General features: G+C 36.0%; 1 protein-coding gene across 1 annotated transcript; it reads left to right on the top strand.

Moving 5' to 3' along the window:
* The first annotated feature begins 5,103 nt into the window (after positions 1 to 5,103).
* Positions 5,104 to 7,012, top strand: LOC148931258 (uncharacterized). The gene is made up of 2 exons (XM_089063772.1): positions 5,104 to 5,455; positions 5,799 to 7,012. Exons 1-2 carry the CDS (start codon positions 5,104 to 5,106, stop codon positions 7,010 to 7,012), a joined length of 1,566 nt encoding a protein of 521 aa, XP_088919898.1.
* The last annotated feature ends 6,683 nt before the right edge of the window (positions 7,013 to 13,695 follow it).

Here is a 13,695-nt window from a genome sequence, read left to right as displayed (position 1 = left end):
TAAATTTCTATTCAATAGGTTTGCTTGTTGGCCAAGTAAACCCAAATATAAAGAACGTGCACGAAACAACAACGATTATCATGCTCTATTGGCCAAAATGATCTTGTCTTCATTGTCGTTACGTTACAAACATCGCAAAATGCATGGTTGTCGTAAATTTCTATTCAATAGGGTTGATTGTTGGCCAAGTAAACACATAAAGAACGTGCACGAAACAACAACGACTATCATGCTCTAATGACCAAAATGATCTTGTCTTCATTGTCGTTACGTTAAAAACATCACAAAATGTATGGTTCTGGGCAATTTCTATTCAATAGGTTTGCTTGTTGCCAAGTAAACCAATTTCTATTCAATAGGTTTGCTTGTTGCCAAGTAAACCCGATTTGGGTGTTCCACGCAAAGTGTTCCCCTGTGGCCAATTTCTTCTATTAAAACTATCTTATCACAAATTTTTTAAAAACCTTTTATTTGAATATGGCAAGTAAGATCAGGAAATTGTTAAGCTTTAAGACTGAAGATAAAGATAATAAAAACATTGTCCTAAGTAATGAAATTCATGTCCCAATCGATTATTCAAATAGGAGTATACCTAAAGAGAAAATTGAGAAATTTTATGACATAGGATTAATTGACTTTAGGACTGCTTTCTCCATTAAAACCCATGAAGAAACTAGAAGTATTCTTCACGAGTCCGATAGTTTTCCCCTCCTCAGTATTGAATCAGTCAAAAAATACATAGAGAATGGGTACAGATACATTCATGTTGGTCTAGCACAAATAGCTGTTAAACCTTTAGTTCATATAGGAGTTGATACACCTATATATTTAGCTTTAAGAGATAAAAGATTGAAAAGGTATGAAACCTCTCTTCTAGCCATGGTTCAAACCAATATATGCAACGGACCAATTTATTTCAATTGTTCTCCAAACTTTTCAGTTGACCTTACTGACCCCATGATTCTAGAATCTTTAGTTTTAGATGTTCAAATCCAGGGAGACGAGTTCCACGTCTGCAAAAATTTTGCTGTCATGTTCAGAATATATCTTAGACTCATGTCTTCACATTTAAACCCAAAATTTAGTAAAAACTCTTTCTCAAAAGGAGAAACTATCCTTCTACAAGTAGATGCTGAGCAGTCGACTACTTATACCCCTAAAAGACTTAAATGGAATGAGATGACTATTCCGGACCAATTCATAATTAAAGAACCTCAGATTTCTAAAAATATTGAAAGAAGAGAACCTTCACAAATAGTTGAAGAACCAGATGGAACAATCACTATTAAATTTGATAGGACAAATTCCTTCATGAATTTCCGAAATAACAGGGGATGCCAATACTATGAACGTAGAGCCTCTTGCTCAGACATTCCAAGTACTTCCGAAAATAGATATACTTTTAAAATGCCAATACCGCAGCCGACTCAAACAACTGAAGATAGTATTGGAGACTCATATTCCCCTACTAGAAGTACCATGGTTATAGTTTCGGGTGAAGATTTTGAACCAGATATGGATTATTTGAATGAAGAATTAAGTTCTCCTTTTTACAAAGAAAAAGAAAAATGGTTTAATAAATTAGACAATAGAATTAGAACCAAAATTAAAGATGAATGGATGAAAGAAATGAAGAAAATAAAATCAAACTTTCTTTTCTATGATTTTGTGGCCATCTTTCTCTCTTCTGAAGGATGGTATGATTGTTTTAGAAAACCCACTATTGAAGTTAATACAAACTTAAGCAAAAAATGGTGCTTATCTAGTAATGATATAGTTATCACTGCTATCCACCCTCCTCTTCAATCTTTAAAAATCCAATCTTACAAAGGCGAAATCATAGCAGACCCTTTCAAAAGGACTAAAGAATCTACGGATAAAGATACCACTGAAAATAAAGATTTGCAAAGGATTATCCAACAAAACAATTACTCAAATCAGATTTTGAATACTATTGCAAATCAACTTGACACTATTTCTAGTAAAAATTCCACTACCATCAAACAAAGTATTTTGAATGACACCTCGAAACCTTTCTTCAAAAGCAATGATATCTTGAAAAACAATAGTGTTACCTTTAACCCAAAAACAGAAAAGCTTTTATCAAAAATATCTGATAAGCTTGGAGGACCAAGCTCCTCTAATGCAAATGTTATCAGAGAATCAATTAGTAGCCAAACCAGTTGCTCCTCTTCAGAAGAAGACAATGTTTTAAACCAACTTGACGAAGTTTTCAAAGTTGAAGAACAAAATTATCCCTATAAAATTAATAAAATATTTAAAGGAAAAAAATTTAATAATAATAAAAGCTATTATAATAGACCTTCACCTGCAGATTTGCAGTATGAAGAAAGAGGACAATTCCATAAATCTAGCTATGATGGAAATTCAATAACAGAATGGAATATTGACGGAAAATCTGAATATGAAATTCTTAATACTCTGCAAGAAATGGGTATGGCCAAAATAGCATATAGATATAATGGAATATCTGAAAAAGAAGCTTGTGTTCTCCTTGTTAATGGATTCACAGGCCAACTAAAAAATTGGTGGGACAATGCCTTGAATTTTGAAAGCAAAGAGAAAATTTTAAACCATGTTATTAATACAGAAGATCAAGATGGGGAAATTAAAGAGATAAATGATGCTTGCGACTACCTAGTTGTAACTATATCTATGTACTTCATAGGAAATCCTAGGGAAGAATTTAATAGCTCCTCTATTGTCTTAACAAATTTAAAATGTCCTACTTTATCTGATTATAGATGGTATAAAGACGTTTTCATAACCCAAGTTCTCAAGAGAAATGATTGTAATCAAGCCTTCTGGAAAGAAAGATTTATTGCAGGATTGCCGAAATTATTTGGTGAAAGAATAATCCAAAAAATAAAGGATGATATAGGAACTGAAAATATCCCCTTTGAAGAAATTACTTTTGGGCAATTATTTGCCTTCATCAAAAAAGAAGGTTTATCCTTATGCATGGAGATAAAAATTCAAAATAAATATAGAAGAGATAAGCAGAAAGCTAAAAATGAATTAGGATGTTTTTGTGAGATGTTTGGAATAGAAAAATTAGAAGCCCCGTCCTCTAAAAATAAGAGAAAGTCTCTTAAGAAAATTATACAAAAACCCTTTTATAGTAAACCATACAGGAATAAGCATAGGAAGTCAAGACCTAAGAAAGATTACAAACCAGAAAAGAATAATACTGAGATAAAGTGCTGGTTTTGCAAAAAGAATGGACATACTGAAAATCAGTGTTGGAAGAAGAAGAAGAAAAATATTAAATTAATAAGTAAACAAATTAATAGCCTTTTAAAAGAAAATGAAGAAGATTCTTACTCTGATACTGAATCTAATTCTGACATTGAAGAAGTTCAAAGCTCTTCTAGCGATGAAAGTTATCATACTAGTAATGAGCAAGGAAAAGATATTTGTAAAAGCTGCATTAATGTGATCTCCAAAGAAGAAAAAGAAATCATCTTTGATCTTATCCAAGAAATTCCTGATAACCATTTAAAAGAAGATTACCTTAACAAACTGAAAGACTTAATATTGGAAGAACCATCTTCTTCTAAAAAAGTAAAAATCAATGAACAGTTTAGTTTAAACAAAATTTGGGATAGATACCCATACCAAAGTTTTTCTAAACAACTAACGGCAAGAGATCTTCAAAATGAAATTAATACTCTTAAAAGGCAAATTAATAAAGAATTTCATGAATTAAAAGAAAAAGACTTTGAACTTGAATCAAGAATAGAAATCATTGAAAATAATGCAAAGGTTTATGATTGGAACAATGAGAAAGAAGACACAGAATCCAATAATAACAGAGAAAACAATTCCATAAAAGTTATTCAAGAAATTAACTACCAAAAATGGCATGTGAATGTCACCTTAGTTGTCGATAATTTCAAAACTAGTATAATGGCTTTAGTTGATTCCGGAGCTGATCATAATATTATTAGAGAAGGAATTGTTCCAACAAAATTCTGTGATAAAACAAAAGAAAAACTTTTTACAGCAAATAACAATCCTTTAACGATAAAATATAAACTTTCTAGAGCTCATATCTGTAATAATGGTTATTGTTTCAAAAACATTTTCACTATCGTTAGTGATGTCTCTTATAACATGATTTTAGGAACACCCTTTTTAACTCAAATATACCCATTCTATGTTAGTGACATAGGCATCACAACCAAGATTCAAGGAAGAGAAATAAACTTTAAGTTTCTCTCACCCATTAAAAAGCAAGAAATATTAAACCTTCAAAGTAATTCCATATTTAGACAAATAAATAGCATAAGCCATAAGAAAAAACAAATTAATCTATTAAAAGAAGAATTGCCTTTCCAAAGAATTGAAGATCAATTAAAAACTTCTAAATATATTAACAAAATCAAAGAAATAGAAAACAAATTTATTAATAAAGTCTGCAACGAAGTTCCAAATGCTTTCTGGGATAGAAAACAACATATAATTGAATTACCATATGAGAAAGACTTTAATGAGAAAGATATTCCTACAAAATCAAGACCTATCCAGATGAACCAAGAACTTATGGAAACTTGTAAAAAAGAAATCAATGAATTAATAAATAAAAAATTAATAAGACCTTCCAAATCTCCTTGGAGTTGTTCTGCCTTTTATGTCATGAAACAAGCTGAACTAGAAAGAGGAACTCCTAGACTAGTAATAAATTATAAGCCTTTAAATAAGGCCTTACAGTGGATTAGGTACCCCATTCCTAATAAAAGGGATTTGATAAATAGATTATACAATGCTAAACTTTTCTCCAAATTTGATCTTAAATCGGGATTTTGGCAAATTCAAGTTGCGGAGAAAGATAGATATAAAACAGCTTTTACAGTACCTTTTGGACATTACGAATGGAATGTGATGCCTTTTGGATTGAAGAATGCTCCTTCGGAATTTCAAAGAATAATGAATGACATTATGAATCCTTATAGTCATTTTAGTATTGTCTACATTGATGATGTTTTAATCTTTTCTCAAGATATTGACCAACATATTAAGCACCTTGAAATATTCATGAAGGCTATCGAGAGGAATGGATTAGTTATTTCCACTTCAAAAATGAAACTCTTCCAAACTAGCATTAGATTTCTAGGTCATGACATTACCAAAGGGACATTTAAACCCATTAGCAGGTCTTTATCTTTCACGGAGAAATTCCCTGACGAGATTAAGGATAAAAACCAATTACAGAGATTTTTAGGATGTCTAAATTATATTTCTGATTTTTATCCAAATCTTAGAGAAACCTGTAAAATCCTTTATCAAAGGCTGAAGAAAAACCCAGTAAACTGGTCTGAGGAACATACTAAAGTAGTCAGAATCATTAAAGAACAAGTAAAGTCTTTACCTTTTCTAGGAATCCCAGATCCTAAGGCTTTCATGATTATTGAAACAGACGCCTCTAATATAGGTTATGGAGGAATCTTAAAACAAAAGGTAGGAGTTGATTCAAAAGAACAATTAATAAGATTCCATTCGGGAATTTGGAATAATGCACAGATGAACTATTCGGTTATCAAGAAAGAAATTTTAGCAATTGTTTTATGTATTTCAAAGTTCCAAGATGACTTATATAATAAAAAATTTCTCCTCAGAATAGATTGCAAATCTGCAAAAGAAGTCCTTGTTAAAGATGTCCAAAATATTGTTTCAAAACAGATTTTTGCTAGATGGCAAGCAATTTTATCAGTTTTTGATTTTGAAATTGAATTTATCAAAGGAGAAAATAATTCTTTACCTGATTTTTTAACCAGAGAATTCTTGCAAGGAAACAGCCATGAATCCAGAAAAGAAAAGGATACAGAGTGCCAAAGACTATGAAGTTCAAACTCCGAAAAACTCATCAAAAGCCATTGTCTCGGCTTCACACCCACTTACTCCTCAAAAATCTATCCAAAGAATACCAAATAGATTCTCTCCTCTTCAACACCAACCTGAAATTCCATATAATACTGTCCTGGTCTCAAATCTCCCAAAGCCAACTAATATTCAAATCCCAAACACCCCTGAAAGTCATAAATATGTTGTCAAAGATTGGCATGAAGACTGTGGAATGACCACTTTTGCTGATTTCCCAGCCAGCATTTCTCAAAATGATTATATTAGAAACCGTTTTCCAAATCCTGCTCAATTTTGGGAGTCTGATGATCCCTTAAAAGACCAAAAGTATTATGAGTTTATTCTTGTAGACTCTAATTCGGTTGAAATAACTCACAATTTCAATAAGTCCAAGGAAGTAGAATTTTCAAAATGCCTTATCAAAAGGATCTATACTCCTACCACATTTGGAGGACTTAGTGAGTTCAAAATGTTTTCGGTCAATCATCCAGCCCATGGGTATCACTACATTGATTACAAGAATGCATGGTTTCGTGCTTTCTTCTTAAGACCCTTCAATCATTCATGGTTCTTTTCTTTTCATCAAAATTCAGACAAATCTCTTCCAATATGGTTTCTTGATTGGTGGAGAAAGTTTGGATCTTCAATTCAAATTCTGCCTTCCCAAGTCCAAAATGGTTTTAATGTATTCGCAGAACTTTCTACCCTCAAAAATTATCAAAAGTTCGCCATGTTTCATGCAGAATTTAAAATCCCATGGATCTTTGCGTGGGATTTTCATTTTGAAAAAATTTACCCAGACCCTACTCTCTTCTCTTTAACAAGGGTCTATAAGATCAAATGGTGGGCTAAATTCCAAGAACATATTGGAGCAGAACCTGCAGTTAGACATTTCTTATCTACTGGTCAAAAGATTGTTTACCAAAAAGAAGAGACTAAAGAGAAGAAGGACACCAAGAAAGCTAGCAGTTCAAAGTCTAAAGAAGATCCCAATTTTGTTGATCTGCCTGATTACCTCAAAAAAGAGTTCTTTGAATACTTGGCTCAAAAATCTACTTCCTCAAAATCCAAATCGGAAGAATCAGTTTCTTTTGATCCAATTGGGGCACAAGATCCGTTTGAGTTTTAAAATGACAGGATATATCAAAGGCAAAAGATTACGTCATTATGAAGAAGCAGTCCATGGTCTTATTACATTTCACAAATCAAGGATTGAACATCTCAATGGTTCAGTTGGGATTCATATTCAAAGAGCCGATCCACTTTGCACCTGTTTCATTAATGAGTGTTTAGATGAAATAAGACGGATGGCTATGAGAATCCAAATCCTTCAGTATAAACTTCAAATTAGCAAAATAATGTTAGTTGCATGACTTCAAATTTCAAAAAATTGTGTGCCAGAGAAATTACAAGGTTTGATTATGAGATCCGAGATCATAAAAGAATGATCAAATATCTTGATATCATTCACCAAAGAAGAGAAGAATATTTTCAAGTTAAAATGGCAGAAGAAATGCACTTAAGGGAGAAAATGGAGAAATACAGATCAGCATATGAAGCAGAATTTTGCCAAGAGATTTTTTGGAGAACAAGTGTCATCAACTCTGCTCAAACTCAAATCCGACGCATCAACATTATCTTATCAGCTTGAAGAGATAAGGATGCTTTTCAGAAAAGAAGAAGGCAAGAAGCGAGAATCTCGCTCACACTCTGACAACATTCTCCTACTTTAATAATGTAATATATTGTGATGTAAGTGATGATGTAATCAAAATGTAATAGTAGCCACCTGTTTTGGCTATAAATAGATAGTTTCAATGTGAGGAGAGACACACCGGGAATTAGATGGTCTTCCCTTTGCTCTCTCCCTCCTCCCTCTGTTGTAACCGCATGTTTTAAGCCAAAGTAATATTTTCATACTCTTTTTGATAACATTATAAATGTTTTTATCATTCTTCAAATCTTACTCTGATTTCCAAATGGTTCATCTGTGCTCGGATCATAATATTAATATTATAAACATTTCAAATATCTCAAATAAGGTTTCCGAAGCCTCCTGTAGAGGTCAATTATCACGAGTAACGAGAAAGTTATGGCCTTTTTAATATTCTAAATATATCCAAAGGCAGCTGCCTTTGGCAGTTTCTCGGAAAAACGACGGAGAGATAATCCAATTTTGAGAATGCGCTACTGTTACCCATGGAATAAGGTTTCCGAAACCTCCTGTAGAGGTCAATTAGCACGAGTAACGAGAAAGTTATGGCCGTTTTAATATTCTAAATAAATCCAAAGGCAGCTGCCTTTGGCTGTTTCTCGGAAAAACGAATGAGAGATAATCCAATTTCGAGAATGCCCACTTGTTACCCACGGAATAAGGTTTCCGAAGCCTCCTGTAGAGGTCAATTATCACGAGTAACGAGAAAGTTATGGCCTTTTTAATATTCTAAATAATTCCAAAGGCAGCTGCCTTTGGCAGTTTTTTTGGAAAAACGAAGGAGAGATAATCCAATTTCGAGAATGCCCACCTGTTACCCATGGAATAAGGTTTCTGAAGCCTCCTGTAAAGGTCAATTATCACGAGTAACGAGAAAGTTATGGCCTTTTTAATATTCTAAATATATCCAAAGGCAGCTGCCTTTGGCAGTTTCTCGGAAAAACGACGGAGAGATAATCCAATTTCGAGAATGTCCACCTGTTACCCATGGAATAAGGTTTCCGAAGCCTCCTGTAGAGGTCAATTATCACGAGTAACGAGAAAGTTATGGCCTTTTTAATATTCTAAATATATCCAAAGGCAGCTGCCTTTGGCAGTTTCTCGGAAAAACGACGGAGAGATAATCCAATTTCGAGAATGCGCTACTGTTACCCATGGAATAAGGTTTCCGAAACCTCCTGTAGAGGTCAATTAGCACGAGTAACGAGAAAGTTATGGCCGTTTTAATATTCTAAATAAATCCAAAGGCAGCTGCCTTTGGCTGTTTCTCGGAAAAACGAATGAGAGATAATCCAATTTCGAGAATGCCCACTTGTTACCCACGGAATAAGGTTTCCGAAGCCTCCTGTAGAGGTCAATTATCACGAGTAACGAGAAAGTTATGGCCTTTTTAATATTCTAAATAATTCCAAAGGCAGCTGCCTTTGGCAGTTTTTTTGGAAAAACGAAGGAGAGATAATCCGATTTCGAGAATGCCCACCTGTTACCCATGGAATAAGGTTTCCGAAGCCTCCTGTAAAGGTCAATTATCACGAGTAACGAGAAAGTTATGGCCTTTTTAATATTCTAAATATATCCAAAGGCAGCTGCCTTTGGCAGTTTCTCGGAAAAACGACGGAGAGATAATCCAATTTCGAGAATGTCCACCTGTTACCCATGGAATAAGGTTTCCGAAGCCTCCTGTAGAGGTCAATTATCACGAGTAACGAGAAAGTTATGGCCTTTTTAATATTCTAAATATATCCAAAGGCAGCTGCCTTTGGCAGTTTCTCGGAAAAACGACGGAGAGATAATCCAATTTCGAGAATGCGCTACTGTTACCCATGGAATAAGGTTTCCGAAGCCTCCTGTAGAGGTCAATTAGCACGAGTAACGAGAAAGTTATGGCCGTTTTAATATTCTAAATAAATCCAAAGGCAGCTGCCTTTGGCTGTTTCTCGGAAAAACGAATGAGAGATAATCCAATTTCGAGAATGCCCACTTGTTACCCACGGAATAAGGTTTCCGAAGCCTCCTGTAGAGGTCAATTATCACGAGTAACGAGAAAGTTATGGCCTTTTTAATATTCTAAATAATTCCAAAGGCAGCTGCCTTTGGCAGTTTTTTTGGAAAAACGAAGGAGAGATAATCCAATTTCGAGAATGCCCACCTGTTACCCTTGGAATAAGGTTTCCGAAGCCTCCTGTAGAGGTCAATTATCACGAGTAACGAGAAAGTTATGGCCTTTTTAATATTCTAAGTAAATCCAAAGGCAGCTGCCTTTGGCAGTTTCTCGGAAAAACGACGGAGAGATAATCCAATTTCGAGAATGTCCACCTGTTACCCATGGAATACGGTTTGCGAAGCCTCCTGTAGAGGTCAATTATCACGAGTAACGAGAAAGTTATGGCCTTTTTAATATTCTAAATAAATCCAAAGGCAGCTGCCTTTGGCAGTTTCTCGGAAAAACGACGGAGAGATAATCCAATTTCGAGAAGCGCTACTGTTACCCATGGAATAAGGTTTCCGAAGCCTCTTGTAGAGGTCAATTTTACGAGTAACGAGAAAGTTATGGCCTTTTTAATATTCTAAATAAATCCAAAGGCAGCTGCCTTTGGCAGTTTCTCGGAAAAACGACGGAGAGATAATCCAATTTCGAGAATGCCCACCTGTTACCCATGGAATAAGGTTTCCAAAGCCTCCTGTAGAGGTCAATTATCACGAGTAACGAGAAAGTTATGGCCTTTTTAATATTCTAAGTAAATCCAAAGGCAGCTGCCTTTGGTAGTTTCTCGGAAAAACGACGGAGAGATAATCCAATTTCGAGAATGTCCACCTGTTACCCATGGAATAAGGTTTCCGAAGCCTCCTGTAGAGGTCAATTATCACGAGTAACGAGAATGTTATGGCCTTTATAATATTCTAAATAAATCCAAAGGCATCTGCCTTTGGCAGTTTCTCGGAAAAACGACGGAGAGATGATCCAATTTCCAGAATGTCCACCTGTTACCCATGGAATAAGGTTTCCGAAGCCTCCTGTAGAGGTCAATTATCACGAGTAACGAGAAAGTTATGGCCTTTTTAATATTCTAAATATATCCAAAGGCAGCTGCCTTTGGCAGTTTCTCGGAAAAACGACGGAGAGATAATCCAATTTCGAGAATGTCCACCTGTTACCCATGGAATAAGGTTTCCGAAGCCTCCTGTAGAGGTCAATTATCACGAGTAACGAGAAAGTTATGGCCTTTTTAATATTCTAAATATATCCAAAGGCAGCTGCCTTTGGCAGTTTCTCGGAAAAACGACGGAGAGATAATCCAATTTCGAGAATGCGCTACTGTTACCCATGGAATAAGGTTTCCGAAGCCTCCTGTAGAGGTCAATTAGCACGAGTAACGAGAAAGTTATGGCCGTTTTAATATTCTAAATAAATCCAAAGGCAGCTGCCTTTGGCTGTTTCTCGGAAAAACGAATGAGAGATAATCCAATTTCGAGAATGCCCACTTGTTACCCACGGAATAAGGTTTCCGAAGCCTCCTGTAGAGGTCAATTATCACGAGTAACGAGAAAGTTATGGCCTTTTTAATATTCTAAATAATTCCAAAGGCAGCTGCCTTTGGCAGTTTTTTTGGAAAAACGAAGGAGAGATAATCCAATTTCGAGAATGCCCACCTGTTACCCATGGAATAAGGTTTCCGAAGCCTCCTGTAGAGGTCAATTATCACGAGTAACGAGAAAGTTATGGCCTTTTTAATATTCTAAATATATCCAAAGGCTTGCCTTTGGCAGTTTCTCGGAAAAACGACGGAGAGATAATCCAATTTCGAGAATGTCCACCTGTTACCCATGGAATAAGGTTTCTGAAGCCTCCTGTAGAGGTCAATTATCACGAGTAACGAGAAAGTTATGGCCTTTTTAATATTCTAAATAAATCCAAAGGCAGCTGCCTTTGGCAGTTTCTCGGAAAAACGACGGAGAGATAATCCAATTTCGAGAAGCGCTACTGTTACCCATGGAATAAGGTTTCCGAAGCCTCTTGTAGAGGTCAATTTCACGAGTAACGAGAAAGTTATGGCCTTTTTAATATTCTAAATAAATCCAAAGGCAGCTGCCTTTGGCAGTTTCTCGGAAAAACGACGGAGAGATAATCCAATTTCGAGAATGCCCACCTGTTACCCTTGGAATAAGGTTTCCAAAGCCTCCTGTAGAGGTCAATTATCACGAGTAACGAGAAAGTTATGGCCTTTTTAATATTCTAAGTAAATCCAAAGGCAGCTGCCTTTGGCAGTTTCTCGGAAAAACGACGGAGAGATAATCCAATTTCGAGAATGTCCACCTGTTACCCATGGAATAAGGTTTCCGAAGCTTCCTGTAGAGGTCAATTATCACGAGTAACGAGAATGTTATGGCCTTTATAATATTCTAAATAAATCCAAAGGCATCTGCCTTTGGCAGTTTCTCGGAAAAACGACGGAGAGATAATCCAATTTCCAGAATGTCCACCTGTTACCCATGGAATAAGGTTTCCGAAGCCTCCTGTAGAGGTCAATTATCACGAGTAACGAGAAAGTTATGGCCTTTTTAATATTCTAAATAATTCCTAAGGCAGCTGCCTTTGGCAGTTTTTTTGGAAAAACGAAGGAGAGATAATCCAATTTCGAGAATGTCCACCTGTTACCCATGGAATAAGGTTTCCGAAGCCTCCTGTAGAGGTCAATTATCACGAGTAACGAGAATGTTATGGCCTTTATAATATTCTAAATAAATCCAAAGGCATCTGCCTTTGGCAGTTTCTCGGAAAAACGACGGAGAGATAATCCAATTTCGAGAATGTCCACCTGTTACCCATGGAATAAGGTTTCCGAAACCGCCTGTAGAGGTCAATTATCACGAGTAACGAGAAAGTTATGGCCTTTTTAATATTCTAAATAAATCCAAAGGTAGTTGCCTTTGGCAGTTTCTCGGAAAAACGACGGAGAGATAATCCAATTTCAAGAATGCCCACCTGTTACCCATGGAATAAAGTTTCCAAAGCCTCCTGTAGAGGTTAATTATCACGAGTAACGAGAAAGTTATGGCCTTTTGAATATTCTCAATAAATCCAAAGGCAGCTGCCTTTGGCAGTTTCTCGGAAAAACGAAGGAGAGATAATCCAATTTCGAGAATGCCCACCTGTTACCCATGGAATAAGGTTTCCGAAGCCTCCTGTAGAGGTCAATTATCATGAGTAACGAGAGGTTTGAGGTTTAGGGTTTAGGGTTTAGGGTTTAGGGTTTAGGGTTTAGGGTTTAGGGTTTAGGGTTTAGGGTTTAGGGTTTAGGGTTTAGGGTTTAGGGTTAGGGTTTAGGGTTCAGGGTTTAGGGTTTAGGGTTTAGGGTTTAGGGTTTAGGGTTCAGGGTTTAGGGTTTAGGGTTTAGGGTTTAGGGTTTAGGGTTTAGGGTTTAGGGTTTAGGGTTTAGGGTTTAGGGTTTAGGGTTTAGGGTTTAGGGTTTAGGGTTTAGGGTTTAGGGTTTAGGGTTTAGGGTTTAGGGTTTAGGGTTTAGGGTTTAGGGTTTAGGGTTTAGGGTTTAGGGTTTAGGGTTTAGGGTTTAGGGTTTAGGGTTTAGGGTTTAGGGTTTAGGGTTTAGGGTTTAGGGTTTAGGGTTTAGGGTTTAGGGTTTAGGGTTTAGGGTTTAGGGTTTAGGGTTTAGGGTTTAGGGTTTAGGGTTTAGGGTTTAGGGTTTAGGGTTTAGGGTTTAGGGTTTAGGGTTTAGGGTTTAGGGTTTAGGGTTTAGGGTTTAGGGTTTAGGGTTTAGGGTTTAGGGTTTAGGGTTTAGGGTTTAGGGTTTAGGGTTTAGGGTTTAGGGTTTAGGGTTTAGGGTTTAGGGTTTAGGGTTTAGGGTTTAGGGTTTAGGGTTTAGGGTTTAGGGTTTAGGGTTTAGGGTTTAGGGTTTAGGGTTTAGGGTTTAGGGTTTAGGGTTTAGGGTTTAGGGTTTAGGGTTTAGGGTTTAGGGTTTAGGGTTTAGGGTTTAGGGTTTAGGGTTTAGGGTTTAGGGTTTAGGGTTTAGGGTTTAGGGTTTAGGGTTTAGGGTTTAGGGTTTAGGGTTTAGGGTTTAGGGTTTAGGGTTTAGGGTTTAGGG

The sequence above is a fragment of the Salvia hispanica genome, chromosome 2 (assembly GCF_029641045.1).
Source record: "Salvia hispanica isolate PSC_SH4W2 chromosome 2, Shi_PSC_v1, whole genome shotgun sequence".
Classification (NCBI taxonomy): domain Eukaryota; kingdom Viridiplantae; phylum Streptophyta; class Magnoliopsida; order Lamiales; family Lamiaceae; genus Salvia; species Salvia hispanica.
The sequence above is the reverse complement of the archived record's forward strand: the minus strand, read 5'-3'. Positions and strand labels throughout refer to the sequence as shown.